The sequence below is a fragment of the Rhipicephalus microplus genome, chromosome 8 (assembly GCF_043290135.1).
Source record: "Rhipicephalus microplus isolate Deutch F79 chromosome 8, USDA_Rmic, whole genome shotgun sequence".
NCBI classification, from domain to species: domain Eukaryota; kingdom Metazoa; phylum Arthropoda; class Arachnida; order Ixodida; family Ixodidae; genus Rhipicephalus; species Rhipicephalus microplus.
In genome coordinates this window covers 3,073,979-3,096,594 of record NC_134707.1, presented here as the reverse complement: position 1 = coordinate 3,096,594, position 22,616 = coordinate 3,073,979, and the positions used below count along the sequence as shown (strand labels likewise).

The 22,616-nt window shown below is 50.6% G+C and overlaps 1 protein-coding gene across 3 annotated transcripts in view; it reads right to left on the bottom strand.

Annotated features, from left to right (window-relative positions):
* Positions 1–14,419: 14,419 nt before the first annotated feature.
* The window catches only part of LOC119165140 (putative Hedgehog signaling attenuator pxb), a 665,846-nt gene continuing 657,649 nt past the window's right edge, over positions 14,420–22,616 (bottom strand). For all 3 annotated transcript variants that reach the window (XM_075870781.1, XM_075870780.1, XM_075870783.1), the window contains one exon: positions 14,420–22,446. In XM_075870781.1, coding sequence (XP_075726896.1) covers positions 21,409–22,446 — 1,038 coding nt within the window. In that variant the 3' untranslated portion in view covers positions 14,420–21,408. The remainder of the gene's footprint in view (positions 22,447–22,616) is intronic.

Sequence of the window (22,616 nt, the reverse complement as noted above, 5' to 3'; positions counted from 1 at the left end):
CCAGTCTTCGCATGGTTGACTCCGTGAGTGGAGACGTTTCGTGGTCTTGTTCCTCGGGGGAGGACAGGCCCACTCGTTCCAGCAGCCGCCTGCCGACCGCGGTGCGGCCCAGGCGCGTCAATTGAGCAGTACGTTGGGCCTCGCCGATCTCCGAGAGCGTGTTGTGCGCTCCCAGAGATAGCAAGGCCGTCGTCTTGGTGCCGTTGAGCAGGCCCATGGCACCCGCATACGCCTTGCGGATGGCCGCGTCGATTCGCTTCCTCTCCGCTTCCGTCCACTTGTGAAAGGCCCCCGCGTATGCTGCGTGGCTAACTGCAAAGGCCTGCAGCAGTCGCAGGAGGCTCGCTTCTCGGATTCCTCGGGACCTCGACGTGACCCTCTTGACGAGTCTCGTCGCTATCCCGATCTTCGTTACTATGTGGTTGGCTGCCGTCCCGTTCGTGCGGTGGGCGTCCACGTACATGCCTAGTACTCGGAGGCTCTGGACGTGCGGGACCGGCGTGCCGTCGCTGGCTCGGACGACTATGTTGCGTTCCGCTTCTTCCGCGGCCCGCTTTCTCCATCTTCCCGGTGGTGGGAGCACCAATAACTGGGACTTCTGTGGCGAGCACTTCAGCCCCGTGTCTCTCAGCGTGGTCTCCACGGCGTCGATCGCTGCCTGCAGTCCGGCCTCGATGTCGCCGTCACTGCCGCCCGTCGCCCATATCGTGACGTCATCGGCATAGATGCAGTACCGGATCTTCGGTCCGAGCGCGTCAAGGCTCTTGGCGACGGCGATCATCACGATGTTGAATAGAAGCGGGGATATCACGGACCCTTGTGGGGTTCCGACGCTTCCTAGCTCCCTCTCTTCGAGTCGTTCGCCTCCCACCTCTAGCCTCGCCGTGCGACGAGTGAGGAAGGATCTTACGTAGTCGTACGTGCGCTTGCCCATGTTGAGCTTTGCCACGCAGGCAAGGATGGCCGAGTGCTCCACCTTATCGAAGGCGCTCTGCAGGTCCAGGCCGAGAATGGCCCGGTTGTCTTTCTGCGGAACGCCTCCGGCTGGCTCTAGTACCTCGCGTTGCAGCAGCAACATCGCGTCTTGCGTCCCCAGGCGAGACCGGAATCCCAGCATGGAGTCGTTGTAGTGACCGTTCTCCTCCAAGTACCGCTGCCACCGGTTGTTGAGGACGTGCTCCAACACCTTGCCCACGCAGGACGTGAGCGAAATGGGGCGCAGGCCCTCTATTCCCGGCGGCTTGTTGGGCTTGGGCAGTAGTATCGTCTTGGCCGTCTTCCACTGCTTGGGAAGGCTTCCGCTCGTCCAGCAGGCGTTGAAGTACTTCGTCAGGGCCGAGACTGCAGCGTCGCTGATGTTACGCAGAGCCTTGTTTGTCACTTTGTCCGGTCCCGCGGCTGAGCGACAGTTCAGGGCGTTCGTTGCCTGGCGCACCTCCCACTCCTCGATTTCGCGGTCGAGCAGCGGGTTGGGCGCGCCGTCGTATTCCGGATGCTCCACGTGGTTTGTGGCCGGGAGGTACTTGTCGTTTAGCCGCTTGTGCATCTCCGCTTCGCCTAGCTGGTTGGCCGCGGCGTGGAGGATCTGCGACATGCGGTGTCGTTGATGTTCCTTACTCTTGGTCTCGTCCATGAGGTGGCGCAGGAGGGCCCACGTGCCTCCCCTATGGAGTTGGCCATCCGCTTCGCTACACATGGCATACCATTGCTGGGCACACAGTTGGCGGCTGTAGCGCTCGATTTCCTTCCCGAGTGCCGCGACGCGTTTGCGCAGCGTTCGGTTGTGCCTTTGTCTTTTCCATCTTCGTTGTAGCGATCTCCTCGCCTCCACGAGATGGGCGAGGCGCGGGTCCACCCGATCGGCTTCCGCGCTTTTTCCTGGACTTGCTGTCAGTGGGCTCGTCTGCAGGAGGTTGCCCTGTACCTACGGACACCACTCGTTTAGGCAAGTTTGTCCCCGTTTTCTGAGTTTCCGAGATTTTCCTATCGACCCCGCGTTGGCAAGGCTAGGCCTATCTCCTAGGCCAAGCCTGGCCTGGGCCGCGTCGGCCGGCGTCTGACTTGCGCCCGGTGACCGTGGGCCTTGTTGGGCTGAAGATGGAATACTACGTCGAAGGGGAGACTATAACACCCGAAGATTTTGAAGCAAGAGAGTGGGCTCCAGTGCTGAAGGCACAGGACCGATTTAAGAAGACTCAGCATGGCGACAACGCCAAGAGTAAGCCTTGCGAGACGCAGGCCGGCAGCGACGGGCGCAAGACGCACGGAGCGCAGCAAGTCAAGCGGGGGAAAGCGCCGGTATGGAAGAAACGCGGACCGTTTCTCAAGTTGCCAGCCACGGATTTCAAGATTGTGTACAGGCCCCAGAACTGGGACTTGAGTGTTGTGACAGCGAGAGAACTCGGATGTGCACTGAGAGCAGCAGCGCGTCTAACGAGTGCGATTGCCGCGGAAGAAGACATTGTGCGGGTTGATGGCACAAACAACACGTTGACGGTGAGCACACCGTGCATAAATCGCAGTGGGGCATATGCGACTGTGAAGACGCTCAAGCTGAGTGATCGTGACCTGCCGGTTTCGGCGTTCGTGGCGCCGTTGGAGAACTCCGTGCGGGGAGTGATTTACAATGCTTATGATGGATGCCCAGTGGAAGAAGTTCGGGCGGGATTCCTGAAGAAGAATGAAGGCATAGACATTCTGGACGCGAGACCTCTGGGAAAGTCAAAGGCGATTCAGATTACGTTCGGGGGAAAACGCATACCCCGGCAGATTACTTACTGGAACTGTCTGTACGCTGTGATCCCGTACAGAAATTTAGTCGAGACCTGCTACAACTGCAGACGAGTTGGACATCAAGCGGACGTTTGCTATCGTCCGAAGAGCAACCTATGTCACCTTTGCGGGAAGGACCATCCTGCCCCGCTAGAAGGAGAGCCACCTACGTGCACGCCGGACTGCATCGTGTGCCATGGTGCGCATCACACAGGGAGCCGGAACTGCAAGTTTCGCCTGGCTCGCAAGCCACCGACAGGCTGGCAGCAGAGCATCGAAAGAAAGAGCGAAGCTGGCAACGATAAGCGGTCCTCGAGGGCCACGGAGCGGTCACCGAGGGGTAAAGAAGGCAGAAGCAAAAGCAGGGACCGGTCGAGTTCCTTCCCGCCATTGCCAGGGCGCGGGGGCGGCCAAGATGGTGGGCGAGCATCCAGTACCAACAGCTGCGCACGCGACACCAACAAAAAGGTGAGCTTGTCAAGCACGGCCTCCCAGAACGAAACCGCTCGAGAGAGGGAGTTAGCAGCACTGGTTCAGCGACAGGGAGACTTGATTAAAGGAATGGAAAACAGAATTGCAGAGATGGAACGCGCACTTAGAAACGACCAACGGCAGGGGACACAGGCACCAGCAGTGCAAGGCCTACAGAAAGCGACGCAAGATGCGTCTTCTCGCGTACAGGAGAGTGCAGCTATGGAAGTGGAGAATCGGGGGACAGTGAAGAGACCACTGCCGGGGGATGAGGTAGCTAACGCAAAACGATTAGCCGAAACGTCACCAGTAGACATGCCACAGCCTGTTTTTAAGGTCATTAGTCGGATGTAACAACACTTGCGGATAAAGTAGGCAAACAAGGGAAAAGACAGGATAGGTTGGAGGCTCGAGTCGAAAAGATCGAAGCCAGATTAGACACAATAGAGGAGCGTCTCGGCATGCTCTCCAATGAATTTAGGGATTCCCAAACCCAGGTCATGGGCATGTTTCAGCAGCTTCATACTCTATTGGAGGCAAGACTGCCTCCCGTGGGTGGCCAAGTGCCATTAGTCAACCTGGTGCCTCATCATGGCGCCTCGCCAGCAAATTGAGGTTTGGCAGTGGAACTGCAGGGGCTTTCGTCAAAATCGGGGTAACCTGCAGTTGCACGTACAAAATCTGCACAGTAAACCAGACATAATAGCCTTACAGGAGGCTAGTGGTTCCGTAAAATTACCTGGATTTAAGGCATTTATAGCACCAGGAATTGATTCAAGGGGCGTATCACGCGTCTTCACAGCCGTGCTAGTCCATCGCAACATCACTGCCATTCAGCATTCCGTAGATAGCAGCAGGGAAGACTATGGCTTGCTTGAGATTTTGCCTAAACGAAAGTATGAGAAGAGTCTGTTTTTACTTAATGTGTATAGTTCTCCAAAAGATAAAGGATTGGGCTTGCCACAACTCCTGATTCAAACTCAACGGTTAGCAGCTCGCGCTCCGCTTATAGTGTTAGGAGATTTCAATGCGCCTCACCCGGAGTGGGGTTATATTCAAGCCAGCCCAAAGGGCAATCGGCTTTGGCAAGTTGCCCGGGATCTGCGATGGACGCTGTTAAACAATCCACAAGATCATACGAGGATAGGCAACAGCATAAGCATGGATACCTCCCCAGACCTTACGTTTTTTAGAGGCATCAGTAATGCAAAGTGGATTAACACGGGACAAGCCCTAGGAAGTGATCACTATATCCTTTCCACGACGTTTAGCGCTGCGAAGTATAAAGACAAAGTGAGGGGGCATAGAATTACAGAGTGGGACAGATTTAGGAAAAACAGAGCAGACACTGTAAACGGAAAAATTAATGACCTGGATGCAGGGGTACAGGCGCTCAAGGAGGATGTAAATAATACCACGGTAGAAGTGCCAGTCGAGCAGGAGGAGTTTACCGCTGACTCGAGACTATTACACACGTGGGAAGCGCACGCGAGTCTCTTGAGAAGGTGGAAGAAGCAAAAACATAATGGCGTCCTTCGCAGAAGGACTGCCAAGTTAGAACGTAAAATCGAAAATTATACAATTGAGTTGCAAGCCAAGCAATGGGGCCAGATTTGTGATCGCATGAATGGACAGTTTGGATGCAAAAAGACATGGCAGCTGTTAAGGCATCTTTTGGATCCGGCAGCAACAAAATCGGCGCAACGGGGGCAAATGACTCGGTTAATGCATCAATATGAAGGCACAATTGGAGAGTTTATACAGGAACTTCGGAATCGGTACATAACTGATGGAGTAGACGGTTGCTTACCACACCACTCGGGGGTGGAAAACTCAGACCTAGATGAAGAGTTCACAATTGCGGAGGTGGAGTTTGCCATGGGGCAGCTGCGTACTACGTCTGCCGCAGGTCCGGATGGAGTTACTAATAAAATGCTGAGAAACCTAGATTTCAAATCGGTCGGGGCGATCACTGACTTAATAAATGAGTATTGGGTGGCCGGGGAGATCCCAGCACAATGGAAGCATGCTAGGATTATATTTATTCCGAAGCCAGGCAAGAAAATCTGCTTGGAAAACCTGCGCCCCATATCGCTGACATCATGCGTGGGCAAATTGATGGAGCACGTGGTTCTCAACAGGCTTCAGAATTATGCAGAGGACAAGGCCATCTTTCCCCCAACTATGATAGGTTTCAGGGCCAATTTGTCCACACAGGATGTCATGATACAGTTAAAACACGATGTAGTCAATCCCGGGCATGGCACGGGCACCAAAGCTGTATTGGGGCTTGACCTGAATAAAGCTTTCGACAATGTTTCGCATGAGGCAATATTGAATAACCTATCGGAAATTGGCCCAGGGGTCAGGACATTTCGCTACATCAGATCATTCTTGGAGGGCAGAATCGCAGAAATTTCAATAGGAGATATCAAATCGGACTCATTCGCGTTGGGAGGCAAAGGGACGCCGCAGGGTTCAGTTTTGTCACCGTTCCTGTTTAACATCGCCTTAATTAAAGTACCGCCGAGGCTGGAGGAGATACCGGGACTCAAACACACATTTTATGCAGATGATATTACTCTATGGGTAACCAGAGGTAGTGACGCGCATCTGGAAGAAACACTGCAACAGGCAGTTAATATTGTCGAAGAGTTGGCAGGGGAGGCGGGACTTTATGCTCTCAGCCAAAGTCCGAGCTCTTTGTGGTTCGCGACAAACCCAGAGGGCTACATGCAAGACACTATATTCCGCCACCGCCGTTAGAGGTAAAGGTAGGGGGTAGGCCGGTAGCTGAAGCTCAAACGATTAGAATTCTTGGCCTATATCTGCAAACTAACAGGAAGAATAGGGTGGCCCTTGAAAAACTTAAGACCACGGTCAATGCTACTGTCAGGCTAATCAGAAGAATCGCTAACCGTAAGATCGGGGTTAAAGAAAAAGAACTCTGTAAGCTGGTACAGGCGTTTGTGCTCAGCAGGATTACTTACGCGACACCTTATATGAAGTTGGATGCCGCAGAAAAAGGTAAGGTCGAGGCTATGATCCGGCAAGCTTACAAGGCAGCGCTTGGGTTGCCGAATAACGCGCCTACAGAAAGGCTGTTAAAACTAGGCGTACACAACACCCTGGATGAATTATGGGAGGCGCATCTGGTGATGCAGCACGCTAGGCTTTCGACAACCAAAGCGGGCAGGATTATATTGGAAAGGATTGGCATTGGAGCAGAGGCTCCCACTGGGGACACTAAAATTCAGGTGCGGCGAGAGTTACATAAGGCCCTGTACATAAAACCTTTGCCCAAAAATATGCATGCGATTCACCATACGCAGCGCAGGCAGGCAAGAGCCAGAGCTTTACACGTTGAGTACGGCGAGTACAAAGCGGCAGTCTATACAGATGTTGCGGAATATAAGGACAAAGACGCTTTTGTGATTGTGGTGGTGGACAGGCGGGGGCGCTCGATCGCTTCTGGATCGGTCAAAACCCGCTCCTCGGAAACTGCAGAGGAAGCGGCAATAGCGCTAGCTATAACTAATTCGCAGTCAGATTTGATTTTCAGTGATTCAAAGACAGCCATCCGAAATCTGGCGAGGGGCAGAATATCGGCGACCGCCGCACGATTTTTGCATGGGGCCACGGGACGAGAAATGAGAGAAATAGAAATTGTCTGGGTACCAGCACACTCTGGGAACCCTGGGAACGAGGCGGCTCACCTGAATGCTCGAGGTTTCATCAGCCGGGTAGGTGAGCCGCCAGTTCGGGGGAGGTCCGCGAGAGATGGGCTGGTGTGCTTTCATGACATAACGAATCATTATAAACTAGAGCGGAGGTTTTATCCGCCCCCGCACAAGCGGTTGACTAAGGCGCAGGAATGCGTCTGGAGAAAACTGCAGACGCGATCTTACGTGTTGAACAAAATGTACCCAAAATGTACCCAACCCTTACGTGTTGAACAAAATGTACCCGGAGGAGATTAAGCCGCAATGCAAATGGTGTCAGGCTGTGGCAACATATGATCACATACTTTGGGAATGTAGCATAGTGCCGCCGCCGGTGGATATTATGCGTGATCCTTCTCTTGAGCACTGGGAGGCCGTGTTGACCAGCTCAGACCCAGTCGTCCAGTTAAGGGTCGTGGAGTGGGCCACACAGGTCGCCGCCAACCTTGGGTTGATGGCCATCTAACACGGAATCATCCTCAGTTGCTTTCTGACGGAATAAAGTTTTTCCATCCATCATCGTGCACGTGCATTGTTGGTGGCGTTTATGAGTGTATGTGGGGCGAATTCACATCTACGAAGCCATAAATGCACCATGTCAATTACGAGGCGGCTAGCGCGAAGGCGGAGGAAACATCAATGCTGTCTCTACAGCAACTCGCAGGCAGCGTCATGATCTGCCTTGAGGATAGCAGCTGAGACGAGGGCGCTCGCCAGATTAGTGTGCTGAGCTCAGAAAGCTTTTGCTACATACAAACATGTGCGTGTGAGAGAGGAAAAAATATAAGAGAGGTAAGACATATCAGAGATATTCACTGAACTGATCGACACCATTTGTTGCCACGGGCACAGCACTGTTTACCCGGCAGGTTCTCGCGCTGGCTGCACGGTGGCGCTACAGGCACGCTGCTCTAAAATGTAGCGCATTTTAGCGCAACTTAAACTGCGCTACGGGCGCGCAGATAAAATTTGAGATGCGATTGAGAGAAATAGGGGAGGAGCGTTGGGCTAGGACGGTTTTTAGCTACATGTACATGCCGAATGTCGATATAAAATGGAGGAAGCGAACCAGAAAATTTACGGGTAAATACTTAGAAAAGAGCTATCGGTTAGGAAGAAGGTGAAGGAAACGGACACCGACATGTGGAGAACTGACATGATTAAAAATTCCGCACTAGAGAGCTATCAAACTTATAGGCTGGAAATTGCCAAGGGAAGGATCTACGATAATTCATAATAAAATAATTGGAAGCGCAAACCAACGGGACACAAGAGAAGAGACAAACAAATGTGTCCTTGTCTTGTGTCCCGTTGGTTTGCGCTTCCAATTTTTTCATTATGAATTCGTACCAACTAGCCCACCTGTCAACCCTTCCGATCTACGATAATACTCGGGGTAGTTCTCTACTGTTTGAAGCCAGGACGGGAGTATTGCGAACCAAGACTTATCGGGCCAACTACGAAGGGGTAGACACGGCATGCAGTGCGTGTGGAGAGGAGAAGGAAACTGCTGAACACTTGATAATGTTCTGTAAAGGGCTTCACCCTGTAGTTCAGGATGATGACGCAGAGTTTTTCAAAGCACTGGGGTTTAGTGACAGTGAGGGCAAAGTAGACTTTAAGAGAGTAGAAATAATTAGAAAGAGGTTATCTGTTTGGTGGCTAAACTCAAAGAACGAGTGAAAATCAAATCCCTCATTGCAAAGTACCAGCACTCAACCTCACTATTCAAAAAACAAAACAAAAAAAGAACAAAAATAAATCTTGTTCTTGGTTCACTAAGTATTACGGCTAGGTGGCGTTAGCCGCCACCGGATCGAAAGGGTACAGCCATAGCAATTCATCCATCCATCCATCCATCCATCGATCACCGATGTATTCGGTTGGTACGCTGCCTCTCACTCTCCGATTGCGAGCTGCCTCTGCATGTGGCGACTCCGAGCCAGAGACCAGAGCGGTCAACCAAATTCGCCATAACATACCCACGTACCAGTGGCATATACCCACTCTCGACATATCCACATGTGCACCTGTTACGAAAAACGTAGCACGGCGTCATTGTGACGCTCTCGGTGTTAACCAAGCGCTGACAGCAGAAATGTGGTATGCATACGAGATCTCATTTAGTCATTGGATTGTCCGCTGGATGGCGGTACTTGCATATGATGAATATATGATAAAAAAAGCGAGATGGCAGTACTTGAAGTGTTCACTGAATGAACGCACGGACGGACATACAGACACACGGATGGACCGACGCACAGACGGATTGACGGACGCTTCGTCCCACTGATCATCATTTTTTCCGTGCATATGCTGTGATTTTTTATTTATAATTGGTCAAAAGTGATGAGATTACATTACTGTTACTTTCGAGAAGTAACGAAACTACTCCAGAATTATTTATTCATGTAGTAATGAGAAAATACTGCAAGCCAACGTACAATTAAAAAGCATATACCCACACAGCGCAATATCTGAACACAAGAAACGGTATGTTCAATAAAGAACTAGAATGAAAATAATTTTACTTTAAGAGAAGTTCGCTAGAGACGGAAAATTATTGTTCATTCTTTTCAGCACATACGCAATGAAATCTTAGAAATCTCACACTGTAAGATTTTTCACTTAGACTAACTTGTATTTCTTATTTGCATGTCCTTTCTCGACACATTTATGTATATCGCTAGAAAACGGACTTGGTTCATTTCAGTCATAAATATATATTAAGCTCACGAGTAATTATTTTTAACCTACTAGCTTCAAGTAATTCAACACATCAAGAATTTGACAGCCCTCACAAGTGACTAGATTATTCATTAGAACAAAAGTAATTTAGTTGCTCTAATTTACTTCTGATCCCGAATGGGTGGCTGCGTGGTCAGTAAAGCCCGCCGCAGTGTTCGAGACGGTTCTCACTGCGCATGCGCTGTGTTCCCCGCACTTGCCGCACCCTCAAGAACGGAGCGAGAGGCGCGCAGGGTGTTCGGGCCGCGACTGGGCAGCGGCAAAACCAGTTCTGGCATAATTGTTTCTTCGACGTAATTAAAACAGAGAGATTCATTAGAGCACCAGGTTCGGCGGCCCTCTATGTGTATGCACAGCCGGTCGGGCGTGGCCGAAGATGCGCACTTCGGACATTCGCTCGCTTCCGGCTGGCCGTTTAACACGGTGCACATCGCCATCATTTTGCCGCCGTTTTCAGGTGGCAGGAAAATGGAAGCATGTTCCATGACTCAGCCAATCAAACCCGATCGAATGCGCTCGCCATTCCATCACAGGCTCTCGCTAACATCTGGCGAAGCGGCGTCGACACAGTCCAACACATCATCGAGTTACCTGCTTCGAAATGGAGGTGTGAGAGTAAAAAAAAAAAAAACGTAAATTCATCGAGTCTTGTAAGCTGGAGCTGAAGTTTTATAGAAATTGGAAGACGACTAAGCGCTTCTACCGCAGAGCTAACCAGATCGCCTAGAAGAACGGTGGTACGCAGCTTTACGCAGTCCTACCCAACGGGTCCGCGAAGCGGCTGAAAGGCTAGGCTTTTCGGTCCCAACGGGGAAGCGGCCAGCTTCGAGCAAGGACACTAGCGCGATCTATCGGACATTATTAAAGCTATTTCATCCATTCTCGATTTCTCCTTCTGACAGTAGTAGACCCGGACCCATAGAGGAACAGTTCAGGTGCGCGACGGAATCTCTGATGTCAACAATGCGCCATGCACAACAAGTAGTGACGACGGCGACGGTCGTTTGATCATCACGCTAAAGCGAAAGGCTGAGAATGCGATGGTTACCAGCAAGTTTACCGTGAAGACAACAATCAACGCCACAGCGTAATGTTCGTTGGGCTTACACTCCCGGATAGTCTGCAGGCAACGTCCGCTAAATGCTTAAATGCCCACTGCAAGTCCTGGGCAACTTCATTCGAAATCATATTTGCCATATTATGAAATTATAATCTGCAGAAAACGAAAGTAATGTACAACAACCTCGGAAAGGAGCAGCGCTTCGAGATAGGTAATAGTGCACTTGAAGTTGTAAAAGACTATGTCTACTTAGGGCAGGTAATAACCACGGAGCCGAACCACGAGATTGAAGTAACTAGAAGAATAAGAATGGGGTGGAGCACATTTGGCAAGCACTCTCAAATTATGACAGGTAGATTGCCACTATCCCTCAAGAGGAAGGTATACAACAGCTGTATCTTGTCGGTACTTAACTACGGAGCAGAAACCTGGAGACTTACAAAGAGGGTTCAGCTTAAATTGAGGACGGCGTAGCGAGCAACGGAAAGGAAAATGGTAGGTGTAACTTCCAAGAGACACGAAGAGAGCAGAGTAGATTAGGGAACAAAACGGGGTTAAGAATATCATATAGTTGAAATCAAGAAGACGAACTGGACATGGGCCGGGCATGTAGCATGTAGACAGGATAACCGCTGGTCATTAAGGGTAACTAACTGGATTGCTAGAGAAGGCAAACGGGTTAGGGGGAGACAGAAGGTTAGGTGGGCAGATGAGATTAAGAAGTTTGCGGGTATAAAGTGACAGCAGCAAGCACAGGACCGAGTTGACTGGCGGAACATGGGAGAGGCCTTTGTCCTGCAGTAGACTTAGTCAGGTTGATGATGATGATGGAAACTGACGCCACCGGATCTGCAGGACCTTGGGTCAAGAGTGCCAAGCAGCAGGTATCAGAAACAATACATATCATACAAAGGATTGCGAATAAATCTGATGGTGCTAACTCCAACATGGCTCGCCTCCTTGTCCGTTCGATATTGCAGCCAAGGCTCGTTTACGGCACTCAGTTTCATCACCTCACGCTGCCAAAGTGTGCGAGCAACCACGAAGCCATGCGCGCCGTAAACTACACTGCCACGCATCGCTCCACTGACAGTACTGCAACAGGAGTCCCAACTAAACACCATTGATGAATTAGTGCATCAGCATCACTGTGCGCGCAACCTCAAACTATCAACGTTCTGTTCGGCTGTTGAATAGGCGCGGTACATGGGCAAAAAAGTTCACCACACCCCTTCACAGACAACCACTATTGCCCTGTGGAACGAAATGCGTCACACCGAAAACAAAGCCCTTGGTCCACTTGACAGCCCGGTTCCACGCCAGGCAAACGCCCAAGTTTCCCGCCTGCATCGTACCAATAACTTAGATGCCACTCCTGACACCGCTTATACTGATGTCAGTGTGAGTGGCAGCACCATTCATACCGCCCTTGTATGTCCAATAATATCAGAGGCTGACCACACATGGTCATATTTTGCGGATCCTGCACCACCGGGTCACCTCGCTTCACTGGCCTTCATACGTTGTGGATGGTCAGCACTGCTATGCCTCTTCTACAACCTGGCAGATGCTCTCAGCTCATCATTCGTACGGACTCAACACAAGCTAATCACGATATACGACGAGAGTATCGCTCTAAGTCACTCTCAAGTAGTATTCACCATCTAGCTGCCTCTGCATCTGCACAAATACGTGTTCAGTGGGTCCAACGGGCCGCTTTGCCGGACCTTGTCAAAGCTGATTTGGCACCCCACCCTCAAGTTACACCACACCCACCACCGCATTTTCCTCAGGCCGCTCAAGGACGGATGCTCCGGGAAACAGAAAGCATCCAGCGTGCCACACGAGCTCTTATACCACTGTGTGGATCACACCTCCCTGGTGATTTAACCCGCCGAGAGGAGGATACGTTGCGGAGGCTTCGTGTTGGAGTTTCGCTTACCCTATCCGTGACCACCTTTTGGGCGCAAAAGTAACGAGGCCCGTATAGCACATCATGCCAATTTTATGACGCCCCAATCCAGGATGTAACTGCCTCACACATACTGTGGACCTGCATTGGTCTACAATTAAGCCGTCTAGAAAAGTTAATTCGAGTGCGAACACTTGACGCGATCACTCACACACGCACACACCCATGCATCAAACACACACACGGGCGCTGTGTGTGTTTGATGCATGGGTGCGTGTGTGAGTGATCGTGTCAAGTGTTCGCGCTCGAATTAACTTTTCGAAATGATCTACCAACAAGCCCAACAACAAGTTCTTTTAGAATTAAGCCGTCATCGTCACTTCAGTGCAACGGGTCTCAGGCTGGCCGACCACCTGACTTTGACCACTGGGTTCGTGGACCTCATCCCCGTTTTCTACTGGACTTTATACAAAAGCAGTCTCGTATTATATGTGTACTTTTCAATAAAGAATTATTATGCCACTTTCTAAATAAAAAAATACAGCATATTCACGAAGTGCATGATGATGAGGGGGGCGATACGCCAGTCTGCGTCCGTTCGTCCGTTCATCGATCTGTGCGTTCGTCCGTGCATCTGTCTGTCTGTCCGCCCGTCCATCCATCCATCCATGCATTTGCCCATTCGTCCGTCAATGCAGTGAACACTCCAAGCACCGCAACCTTGCATCGTTTCATTACATATTCAGCATATAGAGGTACCGCCATCCAGCGGACATTCCAAGGACTAAACGAGAACTGCCACGGCCGACTAGATGAGCGGCACGCGCGCATTCTCTTACGGCCTGCGATTCGTGTCTATAGTTCCCAGCTTTAACCGCCTCTAAGTTCATGGCACTGCGGCCTAATCCTCGCTAAACCTTGTTAAAACCAAGGAGGTTATGCCCAGCGAGTTTAACGTGGCAACCTTTTCTGATCAGATAGTGCTCAAAGTGCGTCCTTCTGTTACTATTTTTTTTTCGTACGCATCAAATTCAAGGCAAATTTTATTGGAGATTAAGTCACCGATACTCGTCTCTGTTGGTTATTTTATCAGAAAGAACTATCTTATTGTTTATAATTAACGTGCGCGGGTTCGCTCCTCAATTCAAAAGAGTGCGTGCATGCCGCTCCCCTAGTCCGGCCGTGGAAGTGGCTACCCACTACTACTACTCATACATCGCGGACGCACGACCCACGGCTTAAGCAGCTTCACTCCTAAAAAAGAACAAAAGAAAGAGCACCTGGGACACACACATCAAGACGCCAGGAGAACAAGAGGAGGAAAACTTCACTTAGGAGATCGCACCTGCTCAATATGCTATAAAGCTGGCTATGGTATGTGGGATTTCGCCAGCGTTTCAGCGAGCGACGACGAGAGCATGCTCCGGTGTTTTCCACAGTAAAATCGCTGCTACCGGGCAAGGAGAGATAGATGGTGATGAAGGAGGTAGTTGTTTTGGGGCAGGTTTCTTTGATGAAGCACTAGCGACGCCAATCCTGAAGCCAGGCATGTGGGGAAGTACAACGCCGACAACGCGAGGTGCTTTGCCCCTTATAAATTCTCTGCGTCTCCATACGGCACCTAGTGTGAAGCAAAAGCGTTTTTAAAGCGACCTGGTGAGGGGGAACGTAAAAAATGTCTCGTGGCATGCATCAGCGCACGAAAGAAAACGCACAGAGGAAAGAAGACTACAGTTGAGATGTTTCTTTCTTTTAATATTTTCGTCTCGTATCTCTGTCACTTATATGTACAAAAGAACAAAGGGAAACACTCGAAACAGAATGAGGTAAGGAAATGAGAAGTGACATATTTCTTTGTGGCTCTTCGTGGTCTTCACCATCCCGAAAAGTGATTCAGGCATGCGCACAAGCAGTCACTCAAAAACACGCGCACTGCAGTGGAGGTCACACTCTTACCGAAATACTCACTCGCATTTGAAGAAACACAAAGTGAACACAGCCGCCTGTCCTTCAAGAGTTCAATAAAATTACACACAAACGCTTGCGACAGATGGCACTCTAACTTGGGAGGTCAACAAAGATGCGCGTAAAAGGATGAGCAGTCGCGTTGGCGCCGTGTCAATAAAACAGCGCGCGGGTCGCGTTCCGAGATGCCTTCCTGTCGTATACTGTAAAATGGGCTACACGATTTTTTCAAGCTAAGGCCTTCATCATACGGGCGTGCGGCGTCTTGACTGGCCACCAACATATGTTTTTAAGGGAACGTGCAAATTCTGGATTATCGGCAACAGTCAGCCTTACTGTCACGAGAGAAGTTGACAGATGCCAGCAGAGTTTTGTTAATGACAGACACTGAGTGTCACGCCTGGTATTTTGCCTGCCAAGCAAACTTCTGATTGCTTCTGATTGTGTCATGCAAGCTTGACGGCCAACGAAATCGTTCCCGCACTTAAAAAGCGACGCATGACGAGCTATAGGGGGGGGGATCTATGGTGATTGCGAAGCTCCGAAGTGTGATGACGATGGCACGATAAGTTAACGCATACCCTTGGCATATCTTTAGGCCACCAGAACTCACCTACTTTTACTTGCCCACCCATCACAGTCATGCATGTAGCATTCCCTTTCCACTACTTACGGAAGCTGTTCAGAACAGTTTTGATAACTTCTGTGGTTTTACGATTACGATACACGCCGTAGGCTGCCAACCACATGGAGCCTTCATCAAAATTGCAGCCGGCACCAAAGCCCGGACTTTCAGGTGAACAGCCGAGCATCGTAACGACTTGACCAGCGCGGCGGATGGTCAGAGCAGCTCTTATCACGGCGTCTCGCGCAGATAGCAACGTCAGATTGCATCTCAGAATGCGACCCGCTTAAAAGAGACGTTTGCGGAGCCACCGCGCCAACTGCGACGTCGTTGTAGGCCGCAATGCACAAGTGGCTCGCCAAGAACACAGAACAGAATTGGTAGTGGCGGAGCAATAAAGAACAACAAATGTTTGCCCTACACTAATTCAAAATCGTTGGCCGGTTCGTGCAGCTTCGTCTCAATAAATGAATGTACCAGCCTTGCCTCGCGTGCATTTCCCACATGGGGCTTGGAGCAGGCAACATTTGCGGAAATATGTGCAGCCGCTCTCGAGGAACAGTGCCGCACTGAACGGAGGCTCTAAGAGAGTCATGTTAGGAAAACGCGTGGCTTCACATTACACCTCCTGGTAGTTTCACGTCAAACCAGAAGCACAAAGACACGTCGCAAGCGGGACACTTGAAAAAGTCTAACATCGCAGGAGCATCTCTAGCACTGCGAAAGAACGCGGATCGAGACAAAAACTCACTCATTGTTTCATTGGTAAAGATGAATCCATCCACAGGGCGGAGCGAGAAGCAATGGTCACACGTCAAAAGAGTCCCCGACGAGATTAAAGTCTTACGCTCACACTAATAGAGAGAAAGCCGCAGAGTGAAGAAAATTCAATATGCTTGAGGCATCGTCGTGACATGTCTCCGCGAGCTTGGCGGAAGAATAGTGCGAACCTCTGCCAATGTTTGGTTCGCTGCGTACGCGACGGCAGCATCTAAAATTTCGCTGCGGCACGCGTTACCCCAGCCACACCGAGATAAGTGACGCAGATAAACCCACAATGACAAAGCGGCGTCCACACAGGGGAAAAAAAAAAATCAACTGATGACTAGAGCCTTTGTGCCGCCGTGACATATTTCGCAGTCAGCGCGATCACGACGTGTGGACGCCAAGAAAGTAAATGCGGCCTCCGTTTCGTTAAGCGAAAACAAAATTTGGAAGCAGGCAGAGTTGGTTCCACCTTGCGGCAATTTTTTTTTGTTCTGGTTGCAAGTAAAACCAAGCAGCAAGCTTTCTTCTTGTGCAGTACGTTTCCCAAGAGGACTGTTAACATTTTCGCGAAAAATTAAGGTTAAGCGTGCTCGATTTAAAAAACGACGTAATAATCGATATTGCTTCGTGAAAAAAATTGATTTCGGGGAAAGGTTTTGTGCAGACATTGCTCCAGCTCACACTGCAGAGCATTTTTTCTAAAATAAGAATAAAAAGAGTTCACCAATGGTGTAATAGGATACAAAAACGCTCCTCCGACAGCCGATAACGGTTTCTCAGCGACAAATTTGAGTAGAGTTGGAAAGGCAAGACATATACGCTAAAACTCTGCACCCATCAGGTGATGTAAAATTGCAGCAATCAAGTAAATTTCTAGAAGAATGCATATACCATTGTACAAGTTCTGTTCAGCAGCAACAAATTCCATTAGAGAACAAGCAGAGGAAGAAAAAAGAACAGTTGTTTCACCGCGAGAAATATCTAGACAAACTCTTCTCGTTCACGCGGTTCGACGAAATCGTTAGCAAGCGCTTATAAACTGTAACCAGTGTAGTCGTCTCTATCGTCACAGCAGACTTACCGGCAATGGCACGCACTGAGATCACACGAACATGTCACGTGAGACCGTCCAACGTCGTCGTTATACTGAATAAATATACATATTATTGTTTTGAAATTCGCGTACTGCAGGTAAAGGGAAAAATTCGTAACTGCGCCATGGCTTTGCTCGTGTAGCGAAAAAAAAAAATAGCACGCCTATCTTCGCAAACAATACTGGCGACCAAGTAAGTTTCTGCACTTGAAACACAACAATACGCAAGGACAAGACACACGGGAATTTAAATTAGCCCAGACTGAACCGCATACATCCATGACGCAACTGATTCTAAGGTAATATCGCGAGTGGTGACGAGGTTTCTGATCACTCGCATTCATTCACGCTTGAGCACTACAAGACTGCAAGGGTTTCCTCGGGGCCTCTGCTTTGCTTTCAATTTTTTCAGACTCGCGAGCTTCTTTACAACACGGAGATAATACTTGTTCCGTAGCCTAAAAACAACGCGTTGTCATTGTATTTGTGCAGCGAGAGAAATGCATGAACGGACAAGATATGCCAAGAGAACGAAAAAGTGCACCACGCTAACTATCGATAAAAATTACTGACGAGAGGAAAAACAGAAATGCACCGGTAAAGAAATTCGAAACGCGGCAACTGTCGTTCACGCCATAGTTCCGAGTTCGCTTTACTTCGTCGGGAGGCATTCGAAAGTACAGCTGCGTTCGAAGGAGATGTAGGTGAAGCTATTCAATTAGAAGGCCCACAAAGCTGAGCTGGTTGAAAATTGTCGCAAAATGAGGCAAGGCATGCAAATACGGACGCCAGAGAACAAGACACAAAAACGCCAGCTATCCACTGAAACGGCGCAGCGCAGCAGTAAAGGAATTGAGACAACAAACTTATCTGCGAATGCGAAGGCACGGCAGCAGCGCCTGTCAGTGCGGCACACATGGGTTCGGGCAACGCCTCCTCTGTTTTATCAATTCCAGCCAGATGCGCCCGATCCAACCCTCTCCTCTAGCCCTTTCCCGCTCCCTCCCATCACCCAGCCTTAGCCTGTGCTTCGTGCTCATGGGAAAGAGAGCCCTTTTCGCAGTGCCTCACGGCGGGAATAAAATGAAGTAATTTTTTCTTCGTTTGTGAAGAGATCCGTGGGGCGGTATCTTGCATTTCTCGTTATCACAATGTTGGTGGTCACGCTGGCTCTGTAAGTGATACGGTCTCATGTCGCCGTTTGTGGCGATACGCGGGCAACCAATAAGAACGCGTCGCGGTGACGCCGCTGCATAACTAGCGCTGCGAAGTGGCGGCGGCATTGCTTCCAGCCACAAAGAAGGAGCATGACGGAACAAATCTGACAGGCGTACGACATTGGAGATGGACACGCGTCTATCACGATTCCGTGGAAAAGCACTCGGACGAACGTGTGATGCAAGCAGCCCTACCCCTCCAGTGGCGTCACATCACGACCATTCTCTGAACTAAGGCGGACTGCCGGCTCCCGTTGAAGAGCGCGCGTTTGCACTGGCATTGGATGAAATAAAGGAGGCGTTGGTTCGGGCATTTCGTTTCTTTTTTATGCGAGTTAATTAATCGAAAACTGTCATGCCATTTCACTAGCGCGTATGTTACTATTTCGGGCAACATTGCAAACAGCATCTATGCCAGCTTAAAATAAAGCGTCGAACACGGAATGCGATTCAACGCATTGCATGACGAAATCTCGCGTAGACCACAGACGGTTAAACAAAGCAAACAGAAACGCAGTTTTTTTTAAGCTTCTTTCACGTTATCAAAAACTATCAAAAACTGAACGCACCTTACATTAGGCGCGTAAGAAAGCGGCTAGTTCAGGGCAGACGAGCATACCGGCTTGACACAGGCATTCCCCTAAGGCGCCATCTTGTTCTGAGAGCAATGTAATCTGCACCGTAATTATCACCGACGATGTCTTCGCAAAGCTGCCCGTTTCGCCGGCTACGTCAAAACTAAAACGATCCTCAAAAAAAAAAAAAAAAAAAAGAAAGACCGGCCTTGCCAACGCGAAAACAAGACAAGACAACGCCATGTGTGGTGTCTTTTGACTCCGTGTTAGCTCTAGTCTTTCATATAGAATTAACAATTACGAACCAGCTCAGACATCGATTATTATAAATTGCAGTGAGGCTTAAGATGGCCTATTAGCTATCCATCTTTCAGTATGTAGCTGGTATTGCAGCTGCACTGGCTATCTTGTTCTCTTGAGTCCATTTTTGCACGACTAGCTTCTAATACAGAGAGAGGCCTTTCCCGTCTCGAAAGCTTTCTTTCCCGATTCGCTGGGTCTAATTTGATTTGAAAAAAGCGCAGGGAGAGAGGAATGAGGGTTGCACACATGCGCGCAAAGGTTGTCAACAGTATCACAAGGGTTGGTTCTCTCCGGCAGAAGCAATTAAGCGTCACGTGCGGGGCTCATTACGAGTGCGCCATCGTCGGCCGGTTCCTTGGGGTCGTTAACGCACATCTTGCATACTAAACAGGCGTCGCGACCAGAGAGACTGCCGCCTAGCACTCGGGGGGCACACACCAACGCCGCTCAATTCGGAACAGCGCATTTCTCAGCAGCCCGTCGTCGGCCATCTTGAGAAGTGAGAGCTGGCCGCTGCGCTGGGCTTGCTGTATGACCGCTGGGCATAGCACGTTATTCAAATTATTTGAATACTTTACTTAAAAAAAAGGCTGGCCGCGCAGAAGCGCCAGTAAACATTTTCATACTTGAATGCTGTCCGCATTAAACTACCGGTTCGGGTATTGCCAACGGCGCGAGTATGATGTCTGTGTCTAAGTGCACACTCTTCATTATACAATGATACGGGCATATGATTTCACGACGAAGATTTTGATCGTTAAAGATGAAAGGGAATGTTACGCTGCTCTGGTAAAGCGCATATTTGCTCTCGCTTGAAAGGAAACTGTATGGCACTTGAGTCGCGGTAAACATTATGGGCCAACATATTCGAAAAATAAGAAGCACGGCTTTTTTTTTAATGTTATGCCAAAAAAGCATACATTTTGTCGCTATATCGTGTCAAAGGAGGCCATGCTTGTGACGAATGAAGTGCCAACCATTTTCAAGGTGCACAGCCGATGGGTACGGTAACATGCCCCTTACCCATAGAGTAACATGCTTTTGTTCGTACTATACAAGAGTGGAATCAATTGTGACCAAGTCTGCTGTTTTAAAGAAGCCTTTTTCCCAAGCTGTAACCCTCTGCTTACGCGTCTTTAACCAAAGGAGAGAGAGAGACGACACCCTTTTCTCTTCATTTCCCTTTCCTTACAACCACTCCGCAGCTATTTCTCAATAAAGAATAAAGAACATACACAAGTAATATGCATGTTACTCTAGGGTGTGGCCCCGATATTCTCATCTTCAGTGTCTGCTTACCGAGCTTTTACGGCAGCGTTGCGCTGCCAGTCAAGAAAGAATGACGCGATCTCTTTCCCCTAAAAAGAGAGAGGGCGAGAAACTATGAGAACGTTGATATGCTCCCCCTCGACAGCGAGCATCACTTGCCCCAGAACGAGGACGCGTTAGAAAGACCTCTGACAGCCCTGCTTGCCTAGAGTGCAACACAACTGTATACACGCACACTCATTCACTGCATAGTTTCTGTGAGATAGTTAAATTAGCGCAATACGTTACTACTACTAGAGTACGCCGAAGGCGCAAGACTCGCCCACAACCGTGAGACGATGTCCAAACCGACAGGTTGTCCAAGGACAGCACGGCTAAAGGTCACCGCGTGTTGGGAAGGGGGTTCGGGAAAGAGAATGATTTCTACAAGAAAAAAAAAAGTAACATACTTCCCCAACACGGATGAAGAGAGTGGGTGCGCATATTGCGTAGCCTCCGTGCGGGGGAGTGATTATTGCGATTAGCTGCTCTCGGTGGTGCACGCCATCTGCTCGCCGGTTTGACTCGAGCACCGGCCACGTGGCCCTCAATGAAGGCAGATAGGGAAGAGTAAAAATCGAAAGACGACTCTGCGAGAAACAGTTCTTGACGACTAGGGTGGTATCGCTTTCGATGCATCGAGGACAAGTGGACTTATTTTGCGGGACGCCTCATTCGACGACAAATGAGGCGGCGAAACAGCGTTGCCTGCTCGACTGGCAGATACGCTGGCAATTAGGAAAAAGAACACACGGTAAAACATCCTGTGGCTCAGGTTAAAAACAAAACGCCACGTTCAGCCCTCGCACAACGAGTCAGTGTGTCGCCACGCACGACGAGCACACGACACGCACACTTGGACGCGCCCATCACGTGCACAGAGTCCGACTACTTTGGTCGGCCGGGAAAACGGGCCTAATGTCACCGTACGACGGCACCACGGCTGCCTCCTTGGCCACTGTCCGAGCACCCTGTCCTGGCTTTGCGGCTACCCTGGCGCCGCCGCCACCGATGGTGTACGGTCCCGCCGCGACCTCGTCGTCGTCGATGGACGCATAAATGTTCTCCGCGTCTCCTTCGGCCGCGTTGTCCTCCTGGACGGCGCCGCACGGCAAGAAGGTCGAGAAAGGTGCACTGGTCGCCGGCGGGTACTGGCAGTCAGGCCCCATCATGAAACCGGCCTGCGACGCGGCGCCGAAGTTGACTGCGCCGGGAGCCGGTTCGGGGGGCGAACTGTCCTGGTGCGGGTGCTGCATCAAGTCGACCGAGCTGTACGGACCCGGGTTGCGTTGATCGAACGCCAGCGCCGATTTGCTCAGGTAGTAGTTGTGCTTGGCCTGCAGTCCAGTCGCATTGTTGCGGTTGCGCTCGAGCGAGTGGCTATGCTTGGCTTTCGGCTTGGTCCGCCGGCCGGACCTCGGCTCGGCGTCCGGCGGGCACAGGTCGCCGCCCGTGGAGCCCTGCAGGCTGCTGCTGGCCGACTCGGCCGGCCTCGGGTACTCGCCCAGGCTGAGTTCATCCTCAGCGAACTCGTCCTCGCTGCCCAGGCTCCTCGCTTCGTCCTCTTCGCTGTCCTCGCTGTCGTGGTGGCGGTAGCCCCTCCTCGACTTGGAGCGGCCCGACACCTCCTCGTAGATCGGGTTGAACTGCTCGCTGTTGGCCCCGCGGTGGGAGCGGCGCGACGACGCCGTGCGGCTGCTGGAAGACTTGTGCGACGGACGCTGCGACGTGCCTGGCGCAGACCGGCGGCCAGCCGAGCCGGCGTGGTGCAAGGTGGCGGGCTGCGGGGTGCGCTGCTGTGCGGGGTGGTCCTGGGGGCGCAGGCTGGCCGGCCGGAACGTGTAGTTGGTCTGCGTCAGCGGGGCGAGGTGTGGGGCGCCGTAACTGCCGTACTTGACGTCCAGCAACTGCGAGCAGAAAAGAGGCCGATTTATCTCCGGCAACGCACCGCAGCCTACGCTGCGTTATTGCGGGTCACACAGAAAACCTCAGGCGAGACTTAGCAAGTCTCCAAACAATCGTATGACTGCGGAGAAAACGCTTCGCAGTGCTCCAGAGGCGTCTTCTTTGCCCGTAC